Genomic DNA, 16442 nt, shown 5'->3' on the forward strand with positions numbered 1-16442 from the left:
TACATGTCTCAGGCACAGCACAATATGCACCCTTAACAAATATTAACTGATAAAGAGCAAGCTTTAAGTTGACTGAATTCAAGCAGAATCCAACATACATATCCAGCTTCTTAATTAAGAACAAGGAAGGGATTTCATGAAGAAAGTCCAGTCCATTTATGATGAAATCACCAGTGGGGGAGGAAGCATGAGAAGAACATGGTTTTCTGTCACATGCTGCAGATCCTGCCCTGAGTAGCAGGTACTTTCACACCCTGTACACAGTGCTGCAATCTCCCCCCTCTTAAACATTATGACCTTTGAGCTCTTAGAAGGAAAGGAAATATACACATGTTAATAGAAGGTATTATTTTTATTGCTAAAAGTCAACTAAAAGCAAATCCCTTGGCATACTGATTACAAAGATAGCTTAATATGGGCGCCTGGGTGGCTCAGTTGGTTAAGCGACTGCCTTCGGCTCAGGTCATGATCCTGGAGTCCCACATCGAGCTCCCTGCTGAGCAGGGAGTCTGCTTCTCCCTCTGACCCTCTTCCCTCTCGTGCTCTCTATCTCTCATTCTCTCTCTCTCAAATAAATAAATAAAATCTTTAAAAAACAAAACAAAACAAAGATAGCTTAATATATTGAGTTGTCATATCCTGGCTAAAAACACCATATACTCAAGTTATGAAGTCAACAGTACAACTAATTATCCACACTGGGGCGCCTGGGTGGTTCAGTAGTTAAGCGTCTGCCTTCAGCCCAGGTCATGGTCCCAGGGTCCTGGGATCCAGCCCCACATCAGGCTCCCTGCTCAGCTGGAAGCCTGCCTCTCCCTCTCTCACTCCCCTACCTTGTGTTCCCTCTCTCATTGTGTCTCTGTCAAATAAATAAATAAAAATCTTAAAAAAGAAGAAACTATCCACACAGTTCTGTGCTTTGAAACTTATAGAAATGAACCTTCCTTTCGTGGAAATCTTACAATTAGATGTCTTCTACACTGTCTCAGTTCAATCAGAAAAAAAAATTGCCCAGCAAGTTGAAGAAAAAAAAAACAAGCTTGTTTTGGGTTGGAGAATCTATGAAGGTTAAAAAATGAGGCAAATGTTACTTTTATAACAAGTCTGAGACATACAATGGAATTTTTCTAATCATTCTCGTAAGGATGAACTTTGACCTGACACTATCAACTTGGGACTATCTCTAAACCTCACCTGGATAGAGCTTTCTGCTTCCATGTAAGTGACGGTGACAATGTCCTGCTCACTGCTGTTGACCAGAAAATAACCAGATCCTTCCACAAGGCTAAATATCTCCTATGGAAAGATCAGACACAGAACACTCCATTCTCTTTGGTTTTTAAATAATTCAGAGAAAACAATTCCTACCTACTTAAGGAAGAGTATGGGATTAAAAGATTAACATCAATGGACCAAAGACAAACTATGATTATTACAGTATTACTACCAAGGATATTGCACCTAATTATTACACATATGTTACATATGCTTATCAGTGATTTTCAACACATAAGTGAACTTTTTTATTGCCATACTATTAATCTTAATAACCTCATACTCTTCCCCTCCAGTCGGATCCCATTTAACTAGACCCTTCCAACTTTCACCTTCACATCAGGGTGGTTATAGATGGTGGCATTCTCGGGCAGTACAGTTACATCGTCCACCAGAAGCAGCTCCACAGCTGCAGATCTGGGCAAGTTGGAAAGTTTCTGCAAATGGAGTAAAACCACAAAGATAAGTATAAACTTTTAACTCCTCAGCTGAGAGAAGATTCCAGTGTTCTTTCACATGCCAAAGATAACAGAATCAGAGAGGTGCACAGTTCTCAGATTTACATTAGTTATAAGTGATTTTTGGTTCTTTTAAAGTTATAAATGAAGAGCCTTAAATTTCAGTGATTTCTACTTCTTACCTCTGGACTTTTCTTCTCTGGGTAGCCCACAAAATTGACTCCAATGAGTACAGTCCCTTTTAACTGATGTACTTTAAGGACCTGATGACCTGGAGACGTGAGAAACGATAAATGGAGAATACAAAAGTGTCTCCAGAAAACCAAATTCTGCCCTAATTTTTTCCAAATGATGTTCTATTGCAGGAAGAAAAAAATACTTTGTGGGGAAATACACAAGAAACAGAAAACTGAGTTTTTGTGTTGATTGCTATTATATTCCTATGTGACTCTGGGCAACAGCTTTATTTCTCAGTTTCTTTATTAAATGAGGGATTGGGCCAGGCAAAATCTAAAATTCTTTCCAGCTCTAATGGTCTGTGGTTCCAAACACAGATTGACAACAGTATATGGGGAAATTTTTGATTTAAAAATTGGAGTGAGGGGGTACCTGGGTGGCTCAGTTGGTTAAGCGTCTGCCTTCAGCTCAGGTCATAATCCCAAGGGTCCTGGGATCGAGCCCCACATTGGGCTCCTTGCTCAGCAAGGAGTCTGCTTCTCCCTCTTCCTCTGTCCCTCCCTGCCCCGCTTGTACTCGCTCACGTGCTCTTTCTCTCAAATAAATATATAAAATCTTTTTAAAAAACATTTTATTTATTTGTTTGTCAGAGAGAGAGCACAAGCAGGGGTAGTGGCAGGCAGAGGGAGAGGGAGAAGCAGGCTCCCCACAGAGCAGGGAGCCCGATGTGGGACTCAAACGCAGGACTCTGGGATCATGACCTGAGCCAAAGGCAGATGCTTAACCAACTGAGCCACCAGGCGCCCCAATAAATAAAATCTTAAAAAAAATTGGGGTGAGAAATAAAGATATGGCCCTCCAGGGCCTTTCACTGTTCTAAATTGTCCCATAAATGTGAACATCACATCTTGTCTACTTTACTTACTTATTTTTTTAGGATTTTATTCATTTATTTGAGAGGGAGAGAGAGCACAAGCAGGGGAGAGGGAGAAGCAGGCTCCCCGCCGAGTAGGGAGCCCGATGCGGGCCTTGATCCCAGGACCCTGGGATTATGACCTGAGCTGAAGGCAGACACTTAACCGACTGAGCCACCCAAGAGACCCTCATCTCGTCCACTTTAAATGGCTATTCCACATCAGAGCAATTCAAACTCCTTCAACTAGTGTTTGAAACTTTCTATAATCTGACCCTGTTTTACCTATTCATTCTTTTTCTTTCTTTTTAAAACTTTAACATAAATCTGCCACTTAAGTCAATTCTTGTTTTATCCTCAACACAGTAGTATGATCATGCCTGAATCTGTGACATAGTTACTCATGATGCTCCATCCATCCATCTGTCCATCCATCCATCCATCCATCCATAAACAGATTTATTGAGGGGCTACTATATACCAGGTACTATGCCAGGTAATTAGGGATGCAGAGATGAAGAAGAAAACACAATCCTTGCCTTCAAAGAAGCCTGCAGCTTTAGTGTGGTGACTGTGAGGTAAACCAACCGTACAATACTCTGTGGTGAGTGCTACTAGAGCAGTAGGTACAGAGCACAGAAAAGGAATACTTTCCTTAGATTGGTAATATAGGGTTACAGATAATTCACAGATGGCAAGAGGAAAATTTCAGCCCAGTGACAATGCAAGAAAAGAAAACATAAACACATGAAAGGAAAGAGGTAAGAGAAGCCTTGTCATGGCTAAGGATATAAAGTTGTTGAGTGGGGGTGCCCTGCTGGCTCAGCCAGAAGAGCATGCAACTCTTGGTCTTGTGGTCATTTTCAAGCCCCACATTGGGTGTAGAGATTACTTAAAACAATAAAACCTTAAAAAATTTTTTTAATAAATAAAGTTGTTGAGTGTGAGAAAAATGTAGGGTATACATGGGTAACAGCAACAGGTGAAGGGGTACCTGGGTGGCTCAGTCGTTAAGTGTCTGCCTTCGGCTCAGGTCATGATCCCAGGGTCCTGGGATCGAGCCCTGCATCCGGCTCCCTGCTCCACAGGAAGCCTGCTTCTCCCTCTCCCACTCCCCCGGCTTGTGTTCCCTCTCTCGCTGTCAAATAAATAAATAAATAAAATCTTTAAAAAAAAAATAGCAGGTGAAGCCAGAGAGGTAGGGGTTGGTATGTTAAGCTGCAACATATGAATTTTATCCTGAAAGACACAGGGAGTCCCTGAAGGCAGTGTGGTGACAGTATAGTCAGTGGTTGAGAGTATAGGCTTTGGTGTCAGAGAGCTTGCTGCTTCACCTATTTTACTGTTGTGATCTCAGAGCTTAAAACTGTACCTAGAGTACAGTAAGAACTCAATAAATAATGAATGAGCACCTGACATCATAGCAATAATACTGTCAGTCTCTCACGGTTGTTATGAAAATGACATGACAAAACACATGTGAAGTATTCAGTGCAGTGCTTGGCATGTCATAGAGTTCAGTCCATAATAGCCAAAACAATTTTTTAAAAGATTTATTTATTTATTTATTTGAGAGAGAGAGAGAGAGTGAGCGAGCAGGGGGAGGCGCAGAGGGAGAGATAGAGAGAAGCAGATTCCCCACTGAGCTCAGAGCCCAATGCAGGGCTCAATCTCAGGACCCTGAGATCAAGACCTGAGCCGAAACCAAGAGTTGGGATGCTTAACTGAATGTGCCACCCAGGCACCCCAAAACAAGAATTTTAAGAAAGAGGTTCAGAGGGGCACCTGGGTGGCTCAGTTGGTTAAGCATCTACCTTCAGCTCAGGTCATGATCCCAGGGTCCTGGGATCGAGCCCCACTTCGGGCTCCCTCCTTGGTGGGGAGCCAGCTTCTCCCTCTCCCTCTGCCTGCCTCTACCCTTGCTTGTGCTCTCTCTGTCAAATAAATAAAATCTTTAAAAAAAAAAAAAGAGGTCCAGATTTGTACTTTAAAACGGTAATCTAGACAGTAGTGCGGAGGACAGATTAGAGGGCAGCACAGACACAGGGAGGTCAGCCAGGAGGCTACTGTGGTAGCATGGGACAGATAATGGTGAGGACACAGTGATGGAGTCAGAGGAAGGGATGAAATCAGAAAACAGAAGAAGCACTGATGGTATCTGGTGGTTGACTGTTACAGCATGTAAGGAGCATCTCTTTCCTTGCTACCATTTTTTTAAAAAATATTTTTAAGTAATCTCTACACGTATTGTACATCATAGCAATAATACTGTCAGTCGAACCCACAACCCTGAGATCAAGAGTCACACGCTCCACTGTCTGAGCCAGCCAGGTGCCCCTCCTTGCTGCCAGTTTTTACACAAAGTGTACCATATTGTTGGTATTAGAGTATTATAGTATTACATACACATGAGTATTATGCTGCCAGGTTCTCTAGCTAAGCTCTTAGACTTGTCCTGTGGGTGAGCTCCCTGTGGCTGTGGAGAAGGCTGAATCTTATTTCTCCTCTAAGCGCTCATGCCAGAAACTTAAAAGTTACCCTCCGTACCTCTTTCTTCTTCACCTCTGGGATGGCTTTGTGGCAGACTTCCATGTTACTGGCCTGCAGTGAACCATGCCTGCTGGTACCCATGCCCCTGAGCAGTGCTTGTCCACCCTGAGTTGGTTTTGGCAGGTGACCGCTTCGGTGAATCGGCAAGTGTGATACAAGCAGAGGAATGAAGACTGATGACATGTGCTGCTGTCTCACAACTCCTGCCCGGTGCCTCTGGTCCCCTGTAAGATTCGTTCACCTGACTCTGCTCACTCTGTCTCCCTTTCTGCCGCCCCTTCAGGTCTCAGTGTAAATGTTACTTTCTTGGGCAGCCTTCTCTATTCTAAACTAGGTCAGGTTCTCTGCTATAACTTTCTTTTTAAGATTTTATTTATCCATTTGACAGAGAGAGACAGCAAGAGAGGGAACACAAGCAGGGGGAGTGGGAGAGGGAGAAGCAGGCTTCCCGCTGAGCAGGGAGTCCAACACAGGGCTCAATCCCAGGACCCCGGGATCATGACCTGAGCTGAAGGCAGACACTTAACGACTGAGCCACCCAGGCGCCCCTCTCTGCTGTAACTCTTAAAGCACCCCATACGTGTCCTTCAAAACACCTAACACAATCATAATATTTAAAGTCTATGGGGGGGGCGCCTGGGTGGCTCCGTTGGTTAAGCGACTGCCTTCGGCTCAGGTCATGATCCTAGAGTCCCGGGATCGAGTCCCGCATTGGGCTCCCTGCTCGGCGGGGAGTCTGCTTCTCCCTCTGACCCTCCTCCCTCTCATGCTCTCTGTCTCTCATTCTCTCTCTCACAAATAAATAAAAAATCTTTAAAAAAATTTAAAAAAATAAAGTCTACGAGGGGGGCACCTAGGTGGCTCAGTCATCTGACTCTTGGCTTTGGCTCAGGTCTTGAACTCAGGGTCATGAGATTGAGCCCTGCACTGGGCTCCACACACAGCAGGGAATCTGCTTGAGATTCTCTCTTCATCTCCCTGTGCCCCTCCCCTCCTCTCAAATAAATAAATAAATAAATGAAATCTTCAGAAAGTCTGTATATAAAGTCTATGAGGGCAGAGGCCATGACTGTCTCATGTACCATTCCATCTTCAGGTGCCTAGCACACAGGCTTACACGCAGCAGTCACTCAATAAATATGTTCTTGTGAGAAATGCTGGATCCCAGACCCTGGCTTTGCAACCAAGAAATCTATATTTACATTTGCTAAAACATACAATGATCAAAGATGCAAAGAGAGATATGACAAAATCTGAAATAAACTGTCACCCAAGGGAAATACTTGGTGCAGAAACACTTAGCACACATGTAAAAGGATTTGTAAGTCACCGTAATACCATGTAGCCGAGTCTGCCCGCTGCCGTCATCCTTTGCTACCATCTCCACTGAATTATAATTTTCGAAATGAGCTAGTGTTTCATTTGAGGATTTCCATTCCAGCATTAGTGAACTGAAATTATCAAACTTTCTCCTGTGTTGATCAAACACTGCCAGTTCCAGAACTGTGTCCCTCAGGCTTGATACAGGAATCTGCATTAAAAAAAAAAAAAAGGTGGGGGGTGGGGAGGCATCTGGGTGGCTCAGTCAGTTTAAGCATCTGCCTTCAGCTCAGGTCATAATCTTGGGATTCTGGGACTGAGCCCTGCGTAGGGCTCCCTGCTCAGCAGGGAGTCTGTTTCTCCCTCTCCCACTCCCCCTGCTTGTGTTCCCTCTCTTCATGCCTCTCTGTCAAATAAATAAATAAAATCTTTAAAAAAAAAAAAGAAACAATAGTTTAGGAGGCAGTGAGATACCCTTGAAGCTAGGGCTCATGTTTATCCCATTCTTTTTTCTTTGACAATTTTCTTTTCTTTTCTTTTTTAGTTTTAAAGATTTATTTTTTTATTGGGGGGAGGGGCAGAGGGAGAGGGAGAGATAGAATCTCAAGCAGACTCCCTGCTGAGCACAGAGCCCAAAATGGTGCTCAATTTCATGACCTTGAGATCATGATCTGAGCTGTACCAAGAGTCAGACACTCAACCAACTGAGCCACCCAGGAGCCCCTCTTTGATAATTTTCAAATCTACAGTTGAAAGAATAGTGTAAGTATACACAACTCATCTGGATTCACCATTTGCTTTATATTTCTCTCCCTCTACTTTCCCCCCTCCATTTGTATGTGTGTCTTTTTTTTTTTTTTTTTTGCTAAATGATGTAGGCATCATGGCACTTTACCAGTAAATATTTTAGCATGCATTCCTATGAATGAGAACATTCTAAGTAACAAAAACAATATTATCACACATAAGAATATTAATTCAATATCATCTAATATACGGTCAATTTTCCCCAAATGTCCCTCAAAATATCCTTTATACTTGTTTTTTATTTTTGACCTAGATCTGATATCTCTCTCTCTCTCTCTCTCTCTATATATATATATATATATATATATACACACACACACATGTTCTTGGACAGGATGACTAAGATGACTTCACATCATAAAAATTTCAGTTGCTCTGAATTTATATATAAATTTAATATAATCTCCTCAAAAATACCTGGAATTGAGAAACTTGATATCCAACAATTAGCTGATCACAAAGCTAACCAAGCAGAGAGTTTAGTGGCCACAGAGGACAAAGAATACAGACATTACAGAACTAGTTCAGGAAAGGTAACCGAACAGCTACCACAACAAAAAACAGTAACAACCACAAAACCTAGTGAGGGGAACAATATGATTTCAGAATTGCTAGATTATGCTATTTAAAATGTCAAGTTTTGGGGTGCCTGGATGGCTCAGTCCATTAAGCATCTGCCTTCAGCTCAGGTCATCATCCCAGGGTCCGGGTATTGAGCCCTGCATCAGGATCCCTGCTCCACGGGGAGACTGCTTCTCCCTCTCCCTCTGTCTGCCACTCTCCCTGATTGTGAGCATGCACATACTATCAAATAAATAAAATCTGAAAAAAAAATGTCAAGTTTTCAACAAAACATTATTAGAAATGCAAAGAAACAGGAAAGTAGGGGCACCTGGGTAGCTCAGTCAGTTAAACATCTGCCTTCTGCTCGGGTCGGGATGCCAGGGTCCTGGAATCGAGCCTGATGTCAGGCTCCCTGCTCAGTAGGGAACCTCCTTCTCCCTCTCTCTCTGCCCCTCCCCTACTTGTGCTCTCTCTCTCAAATAAATAAATAAAGTATTTAAAAAAAACAATAAACTATTGCCTATGCACAGGAAAAAAAGCAGTTAGTAGAAACTGTCCCAGGAGACTTGGGTAGCTCAGTCGGTTAAGCAGCTGCCTTCAGCTCAGGTCATGATCTCAGGGTCCTGGGATTGAGCCCCACATCAGGCTTCCTGCTCAGCCGGGAGGCTGCTTCTCCCTCTCCCTTGGTACTCTCTCTCTCTTGCTCTCTCAATAAATAAAATCTTAAAAAAAAAAAAAAAAAAAGGAAACACTTCCTGCAGATGCTCAGACACTGGACTTACTAGACAAAGACTTTTAATCAACTATTTTGTTCAAAGAACTAAAGAAATCCATGTTTAAATAACTAAAGGAAAGCATGAAAATAATGTCTTAGCACATAAAGAATATTAATAAAGAACCAAAAATAAATTTTGAAGTTGGAAAGTATAATAATTGAAATGAAAAATTCACTAGAGAAACTAAACAGGAGATCTGAAGAGGCAGAAGAAAGAATCAGAAAATTGAAAATAGGTCAGCTGAGATTATCTAGTCTGATGAACAGAAAGAAAAAAGAATGAAGAAAAATGAATATCATCAAAGACCCACAGGACAACATCGAGTGTATCAATATATGAAAAATGAGAGTCCTACAAGGAAAAGAGAGAAAAAAAAAGAGGAAGAAAGGATATTTGAAGAAATAATGGCTGGAAACTTCCCAAATTGATGAAAAACATTAAACATCCAAGAAACACAAAGAACTCCAGGTAGGATAAATTCCAAGAGATGTGCATCTAGACATATCATAATCAAAGTCCAAGAGAAAGAGAATCATAAAAGCAGAAAGAGGAAAGGACATGAGATTAACACCTAATTTTTTATCAGAAACCATGGAAGATGTGATGAAAGAAAAAGACTACCAACGAAGAATTTTTTTTCCTTTAAATTTTTTATTGTTATGTTAATCACCATACATTACATCATTAATTTTTGATGTAGTGTTCAATGATTCATTGTTTGTGCATAACACCCAGTGCTCCAACGAAGAATTCTATATTGAGCACAATAATCCTTCAAAAATGAAGGAGAGGGCACCTGGGTGGCTCAGTCAGTTGAGCATTTGCCTTCAGCTCAGGTCATGATCTCAGGTCCTGGGATCAAGCCCTTCATCAGGCTCTCTGCTCAGTGGGGAGTCTGCTTATCCCTCTCCCTCTCCCTCTATGCTCTCTCTCTCTCTCCCAAACAAATCAATAAAATCTTTTTTAAAAATGAAGGAGAAATTAAGACATTCCTAGATCGAACACAACCAGAGAGGATTTGTTGCTAGTAAACCTGCCCTACAAGAAAGAAAAGGGGATCCTTCAGGCTGAAATAAAAGGTCACTAGACAGTAACCGGAATCCCCATGAAGGAATGAATAAAGTGCCTGGTAAAGATAACTACATAGGTAAATATGCAAGAGAGCATAAATGTACTTTTGTTTGTAATTCTTTTCTTCTCCTGTCTGATTTTAAAGACAAATGGATAAAGCACTAATTATAAATCTGTTTGATGGGCATGCATGTATAAAGATTATGACAATAACAGCACAAAGGAAGGGGAAGAAATGGAGTTTAATAGGAACAAAGGTTTTGTACACTACTGAAATTAAGTTGGTATTATTATTCCAAACTAGATTGTTAAATGTTAAGTTGTTCATTGTATTCCCTAGAGTAATAACTAATAACTCGAAGTAAAATAGTAAGGATGAGAGAATTAAAATGTTACACTAGAAATATTTAACATAAAAGGAAGTGAAAGAAAAGAGGAACAAAAAAGGCATATGATAAAGAGCAAAATGATAGGTGTAAATCCAACCTAATCAGTAATTACATTAAATGTAAATCCATGATCCAACTTTATGCTGTGACAAGACACACACTTTAGATTCAAAGACAAAAGGGTCAAAATACAAAGATGAAAAAAAAAAAAGATATGCCATACAAACAGTAACCAAAGGAGAGCTAGAGTGGTTATACTAGGATCAGAAAAAAATAGGCTCTAAGACAAAAATTGTCACTAGATACAAAGAAGGACATTTTGAATGATAAAAGGATGTTGTATAATAAAGAAATTGTCTGGCCTTTGTCCTCGGTTTCTGAGAATTAACCCCTAAACCCTTGGAATTTCCAGAGTAATAAGAATGTATCCATTATTCATGGTGGGCTTGCTTCATAGATTGCACCTGAGTTTATACTGAGATGATTCAGGATGGGCATTGGTCAGGCAGATAAACCAACCATGTGACTAGAGGGATGGGGCTGAGCCAGGCGATATCAACCCAACTTTCAGGGAGAGAAGGGGAGCTGGAGTGAGTTCAACCACATGGTCAATGATTTATTCAATCATATTTATGTAATAAAGCCCCATACAAATTCTGGACACCAAAGCTCAGTGGAACTTTCTGGTTGGTGAACACATCAATGTCTTCCACCTGATGTGTCACACACAAACCTGATTCCATTGGTAGAGGGCATAGAAGCTCCAGATCTGGGGCCCTCTTAGACCTCTCCCTATGTGTCTCTTCATCTCACTGGTCCCAATTTGTATCCTTTATAATAAAGCTGCACTGTGAATCATCTAACAAATTACTGAACCTGGGGTGCCTGGGTGGCTCAGTCATTAAGCGTCTGCCTTCGGCTCAGGTCGTGATCCCAGGGTCCTGGGATCAAGCCTCACATTGGGCTCCCTGCTCCGTGGGGAAGCCTGCTTCTCCCTCTCCAACTCCCCCTGCTTGTGTTCCCTCTCTCGCTATGTCTCTGTCAAATAAATAAATAAAATCTTAAAAAAAAAAAAAAATTACTGAACCTGAAGTGATTGTAGGAATCCTCAAATTTATAGCCAGTGGTTAGAACTGTGGGTGGCCTGTGGATCCCTGAACTTGTGGCTGGCATCTGAAGTGAAGGCAGTTTTTTTGGACAACTGTACCCTTAAAATTGTGGAGTTCAAGCAAACTCCAGGTAGTGTCAAAACTGCACTGTGGTGTTGCAAAAGGTCAATATATCAAAAAGATATAACAATTATAAATGCATATGTACCTAATAACTGAGCCCCAAAATACATGAAGCAAAACTGACAGAATTTAAGGGAGAAATAGACAATTCAACAATAACAGAGACTTCAATATCACTTTTAATAATGGATAGAACAACTAGAGAGAAGATCAGCAAGGAAACAGAAGACTTGAATAACACCATAAACCAAATAGACCTAACAGACAACTATAGAACACCTCACCCAATACCAGAATATACTCTTCTCAAGTGCACATGAAATACCCTCCAAGACAGGCCCTATGCACAGCCACAAAACAAGCCTGAATACATTTTATAAACAAATGTATCTATATAAGGTCCATATAATATTTATATATAAATTCAAAAGGATTTAAATCATAAAGTATGTTTTCTAATCACAATGGAATTAGAAATCAACAACAGAGGAAATTTGGGATATTCACAAATGTGTGGAAATTAAATAATACACTCCTAAATAAGCAATGGGTCAAAGAAGAAATCAAAGGTAAATTAGAAAACATGTTGAGACAAATGAAAATAAAACTCAACATATCAAAACTTAGGGGATTCAGCACAAGCAATGCTTAGTGGAAAACATGTAACTGCAAATATCTATATTAAAAAAGAACAATCAGGGCGCCTGGGTGGCTCAGTTATTAAGCATCTGCCTTTGGCTCATGTCATGACCCCGGGGTCCTGGGATCAAGTCCCACATCAGGCTCCCTGTTCCCCATCAGGGAGCCTGCTTCTCCCTCTCCTTCTCCCACTCCCCGTGCTTGTGTTCCCTCTCTCGCTGTCTCTCTTTCTGTCAAATAAATAAAATCTTTTTTAAAAATTTAAAAAAATTAAAAAATGAAAAAGAAGAACAATCTCAAATCAATAACCTAAACTTCCACTTTGAGAAACTAGAAAAAATGAAGAAGCTACAGTCAAACCAAAGAGAAGGAAGGAAATAATACTGAGTACAGCAAAAATAAATGACATAGAAAAACAACAGAAAAAAATCAACCAAACCAAAAACTGACTCTTTGAAAAGACCAACAATATTGACAAGCCTTTAGTTGGAATGATTAAGAAAGAAAGGACTCAATTTACTAAAAATCAGGAATGAAAGGAGGGTCATTAGTACTATCTTTACAGAAATAAAAAGGGTTATATAGGGTTATTGTGAACAATTGTTTAAGCCTACAAATTAGATAACCTAGATGAAATGGAAAAACTCTTTGCATATACAACCAAAAGTGACTCAAGAAGAAATAAAAAATCTGACTAGACCTATAACAGGCAAACAGATTGAATCAGTAATTAAAGAAACAACACAAACATTCCACAAAGAAAATCCTAGGCCCTGATGGCTTCATGGGTGAATTCTACTAAACGTTTAAAGAACAGTGAATACCAATCCTTCATAAGCTTTTCCAAAAAGTAGAAGAGAAGTCAATACTTCCCAACTCATTCTCAAAGGCCAGAATTATTCTGATACCAAACCAAAGGCACTACAAAAAAATAAAACCACAAAATCTCTTATGGATATAGATGTAAAAACCCTCAACAGAATACTAGCAAACGGAATCCAAGAATATATAAAAAGATTTATACATCATGACCAAGGGGGATTTATCCCAGGAATACAAGGCTGGTTCAACATATGAAAATCAATCAATGTAACACATCATATTAATAGAATAAAGGGAAAAATGCATGATCATCTCAACAGATACAGAAAGAATATTTAACAAAATGCACTACTATTTCATGATAAAAACATTCAACAGACGAAAAGGAAACTTCATCAACCTATAAAGGGCATCTATGGAAAAACCCACAGCCACTATCAAACCTAATGGTTATAGACTGGAAGCCTTCCCCCATGGAAATCTGCTATAGAAAATATTTAGGAATAAATCTAACAAAAGGAGTGCTTGTATATTCTAAACTACAAAACACTGTTGAAAAAAATTAAAGAGGCCCTAAATAAATGGAAAGACATCCCATGTTTATAAATCAGAAGACAATATTGTTAAGATGGTAATACTCCCTAAATTGATCTACAGATTCAATCTAATCTCTATCAAAATCCCTGCTAGTTTTTTTTTTCTAGAAATTGACAAGGTGATTCTAAAATTTATATGGAAATGCAAGGGATTCAAAATAGCCAAAACAGAGGCACATGAGTGGCTCAGTTGGTGGAGCGTCTGACTCTCGTTTTCAGCACAAGTCATGATGTCAGGATCCTGGGATGGAGCCCCGCATTGGGCTTCCTGCCCGGCAGGGAGTCTGCTTGTCTCCCTCTCCCTCTGCCCCTCCTCCCGCTCATGCTCACTCACTCGTTCTCTCTAAAATAAATAAATAAAAGTTTTTTGGAGTTTTTTTTTTTTAAGATTTTATTTATTTATTTGACAGAGAGATAGAGAGAGGCAGAGAGCCACAAGCAGGGGAATGGCAGAGGGAGAAGCAGGCCACCTGCTGAGCAGGGAGTGCCATGTGGTGCTCAATTCCAGGACCCTGGGATCATGACCTGAGCCGAAGGCAGACGCTTAACTGACTGAGCCACCAGGTGCCCCAGATAAATAGATCTTAAAAAAAAGAAAAAAAAAGAATAGCCAAAACCATCTTGAAAATGAAGAACAGAGCTGGAGAACACACACTTCCCAATTTCAAAACTTACTACAAAGCTATGGTAATCAAGGAAGTATGCTACTGGCATAAAGACATATAAATTAATAAAATAGATTTGAGAATCCAGAAAAAAATCCTCACATTTATGGTTAACAGATTTTTTTCTTAAACAAGAGTGCCAAGACCATTCAAAGAGTAAGAATAACCTTTTTAACAAATGAGGCTGGATCAACTGGACTATCTACATACAAAAGAATGAAGGTACACTCCAACCTCACACCATAAACAAAAATTAACTCAAAATGGACTAGGACCAAAATGTAAGGACTAAAACTATAAGACTCTTAAAAGAAGTCAAAGGTATAAATATCTGTGCCCTTGGATTAGGCAATTGTTTCTTAGATATGACATCAAAAGTACAACCACCAACAATAAAACTGATAAACTGGACATCACTCAACAAAAACTTTTGTGCTTCAAAAGGCACCATCCAGGAAGTGAAGACAACCCACAAAATGGGAGAAAATTTTTACAAATCATATCTTTGAAAACAGACTTGTACTTAGGATATATGAAAAACTTGCACAACTTAATAACAAAAAGATGAATAACCCTATTAAAAACTGACAAAAGAGGGGCTCCTGGGTGGCTTGGTCAGTTAAGTGTCTGCCTTCAGCTTAGGTCATGATCTCAGGGTCCTGGGATGGAGCCCCACATCAGGTCCCTGCTCAGGGGGGTCTGCTTCTCTCTCTGCCCCCCCCAACTCTTTCTCTCTCAAATAAATAAATAAAATCGGGGGGCTGGGTGGCTCAGTCAGTTAAGCGTCTGCCTTCGGCTCAGGTCATGATCCCAGGGTCCTGGGATCGCGTCCCGCATTGCGCTCCCTGCTCGGCGGGAAGCCTGCTTCTCCCTCTGCCTCTGCCTCTCTCTCTCTCTGTCTCTCATGAATAAATAAATAAAATCTTTTAAAAAAATACATAAATAAAATCTTTTTAAAAATTGACAAAAGAAAAAATATTGACAAAAGATCTGAATTAACATTTCTCCAAAGAAGATACACAAATGGCCAATAAGCACACAAAAAGGTGTACATCATTAGTCATTAGAAAATGTAAATCAAAACCACTATGAGATACTACTTCTCACTCAGTAGGAAGGTTATAATCAAAATGACAAACAGTAGTCCACAAGATGGCGGCGGCGGTGACCTTCTGCCGGCTGCTGGGCCGGAGGGGCACGGCGGCGCTGAACCCGCCCCGGGGCGCCAGGTGTTTGGCGGTGCGGACGTCGCCGACCGGGGAGAAGATTACGCACACCGGGCAGGTCTATGATGATAAAGACTACAGGAAAATTCGGTTTGTGGGTCGTCAGAAAGAGGTGAATGAAAACTTTGCCATTGATTTGATAGCTGAGCAGCCCGACAAGGAGACAAAGACGGGGACATGCGGCTACTGTGGCCTGCAGTTCAGACATCATCAGCACTAGCATGACGTGCGTCGTGGTCCCAGGGGCCATGCATACGGGCTGCTCGGCGTGAACATACAACAGAGCCTCTTGCTGGTGCCGAATAAACGGTGTTGTCATCACGGAAAAAAAAAAAAAAAAAAAAAAAAAAAAAAAATAAAAATAAAAATTAAAAAAAGTAAAAATTAATGCAAAGGATGTGGAGAAATTGGAATTCTCATCCCTTGCTTATGGAAATGTAAAATGGTGTGGCTGCTGTGGAAAACAGCTGGCATTTCTTCAAAAGGCTAAACACTGAGTTACCATATGCCAAGAAATTCCATCTCTATATAGAAACTCAAAATAATTGAAAACATGGGGGCGCCTGGGTGGCTCAGTCGTTAAGCGTCTGCCTTCGGCTCAGGTCATGATCCCAGGGTCCTGGGATCGAGCCCCGCATCGGGCTCCCTGCTCCGCGGGAAGCCTGCTTCTCCCTCTCTCACTCCCCCCTGCTTGTGTTCCCTCTCTTGCTGTGTCTCTCTCTGTCAAATAAATAAATAAAATCATTAAAAAAAAAAAAAGAATTGAAAACATGTTCATACAAAAATTTATACATGAATGTTCATGGCACCATTATTCTTATATAAGAGCCAAAAAGTGGGAACCACCCATATATCCATCAATTGATAAATGGACAAACAAAATGTAGTATATCTATGCAATGGAATATTATGAAGCCATAAGAAAGAATGAAGTATTCATTCATGCTGTAATATGAAAGAAT

At 40.5% G+C, this 16442-nt stretch overlaps 1 protein-coding gene across 5 annotated transcripts in view; it reads right to left on the reverse strand.

Moving 5' to 3' along the window:
* The window catches only part of NUP210L (nucleoporin 210 like), an 83615-nt gene that overhangs the window by 27562 nt on the left and 39611 nt on the right, over nucleotides 1-16442 (reverse strand). For all 5 annotated transcript variants that reach the window (XM_027612523.1, XM_027612522.1, XM_027612521.1 and 2 more), the window contains 4 exons: nucleotides 6712-6904; nucleotides 1916-2004; nucleotides 1608-1712; nucleotides 1195-1296 (listed from right to left, as the gene is read on the reverse strand). In XM_027612523.1, the coding sequence (XP_027468324.1) occupies nucleotides 1195-1296; nucleotides 1608-1712; nucleotides 1916-2004; nucleotides 6712-6904 (489 nt within the window). The remainder of the gene's footprint in view (nucleotides 1-1194; nucleotides 1297-1607; nucleotides 1713-1915; nucleotides 2005-6711; nucleotides 6905-16442) is intronic.

This window comes from Zalophus californianus, chromosome 10, assembly GCF_009762305.2.
Source record: "Zalophus californianus isolate mZalCal1 chromosome 10, mZalCal1.pri.v2, whole genome shotgun sequence".
Taxonomy (NCBI): domain Eukaryota; kingdom Metazoa; phylum Chordata; class Mammalia; order Carnivora; family Otariidae; genus Zalophus; species Zalophus californianus.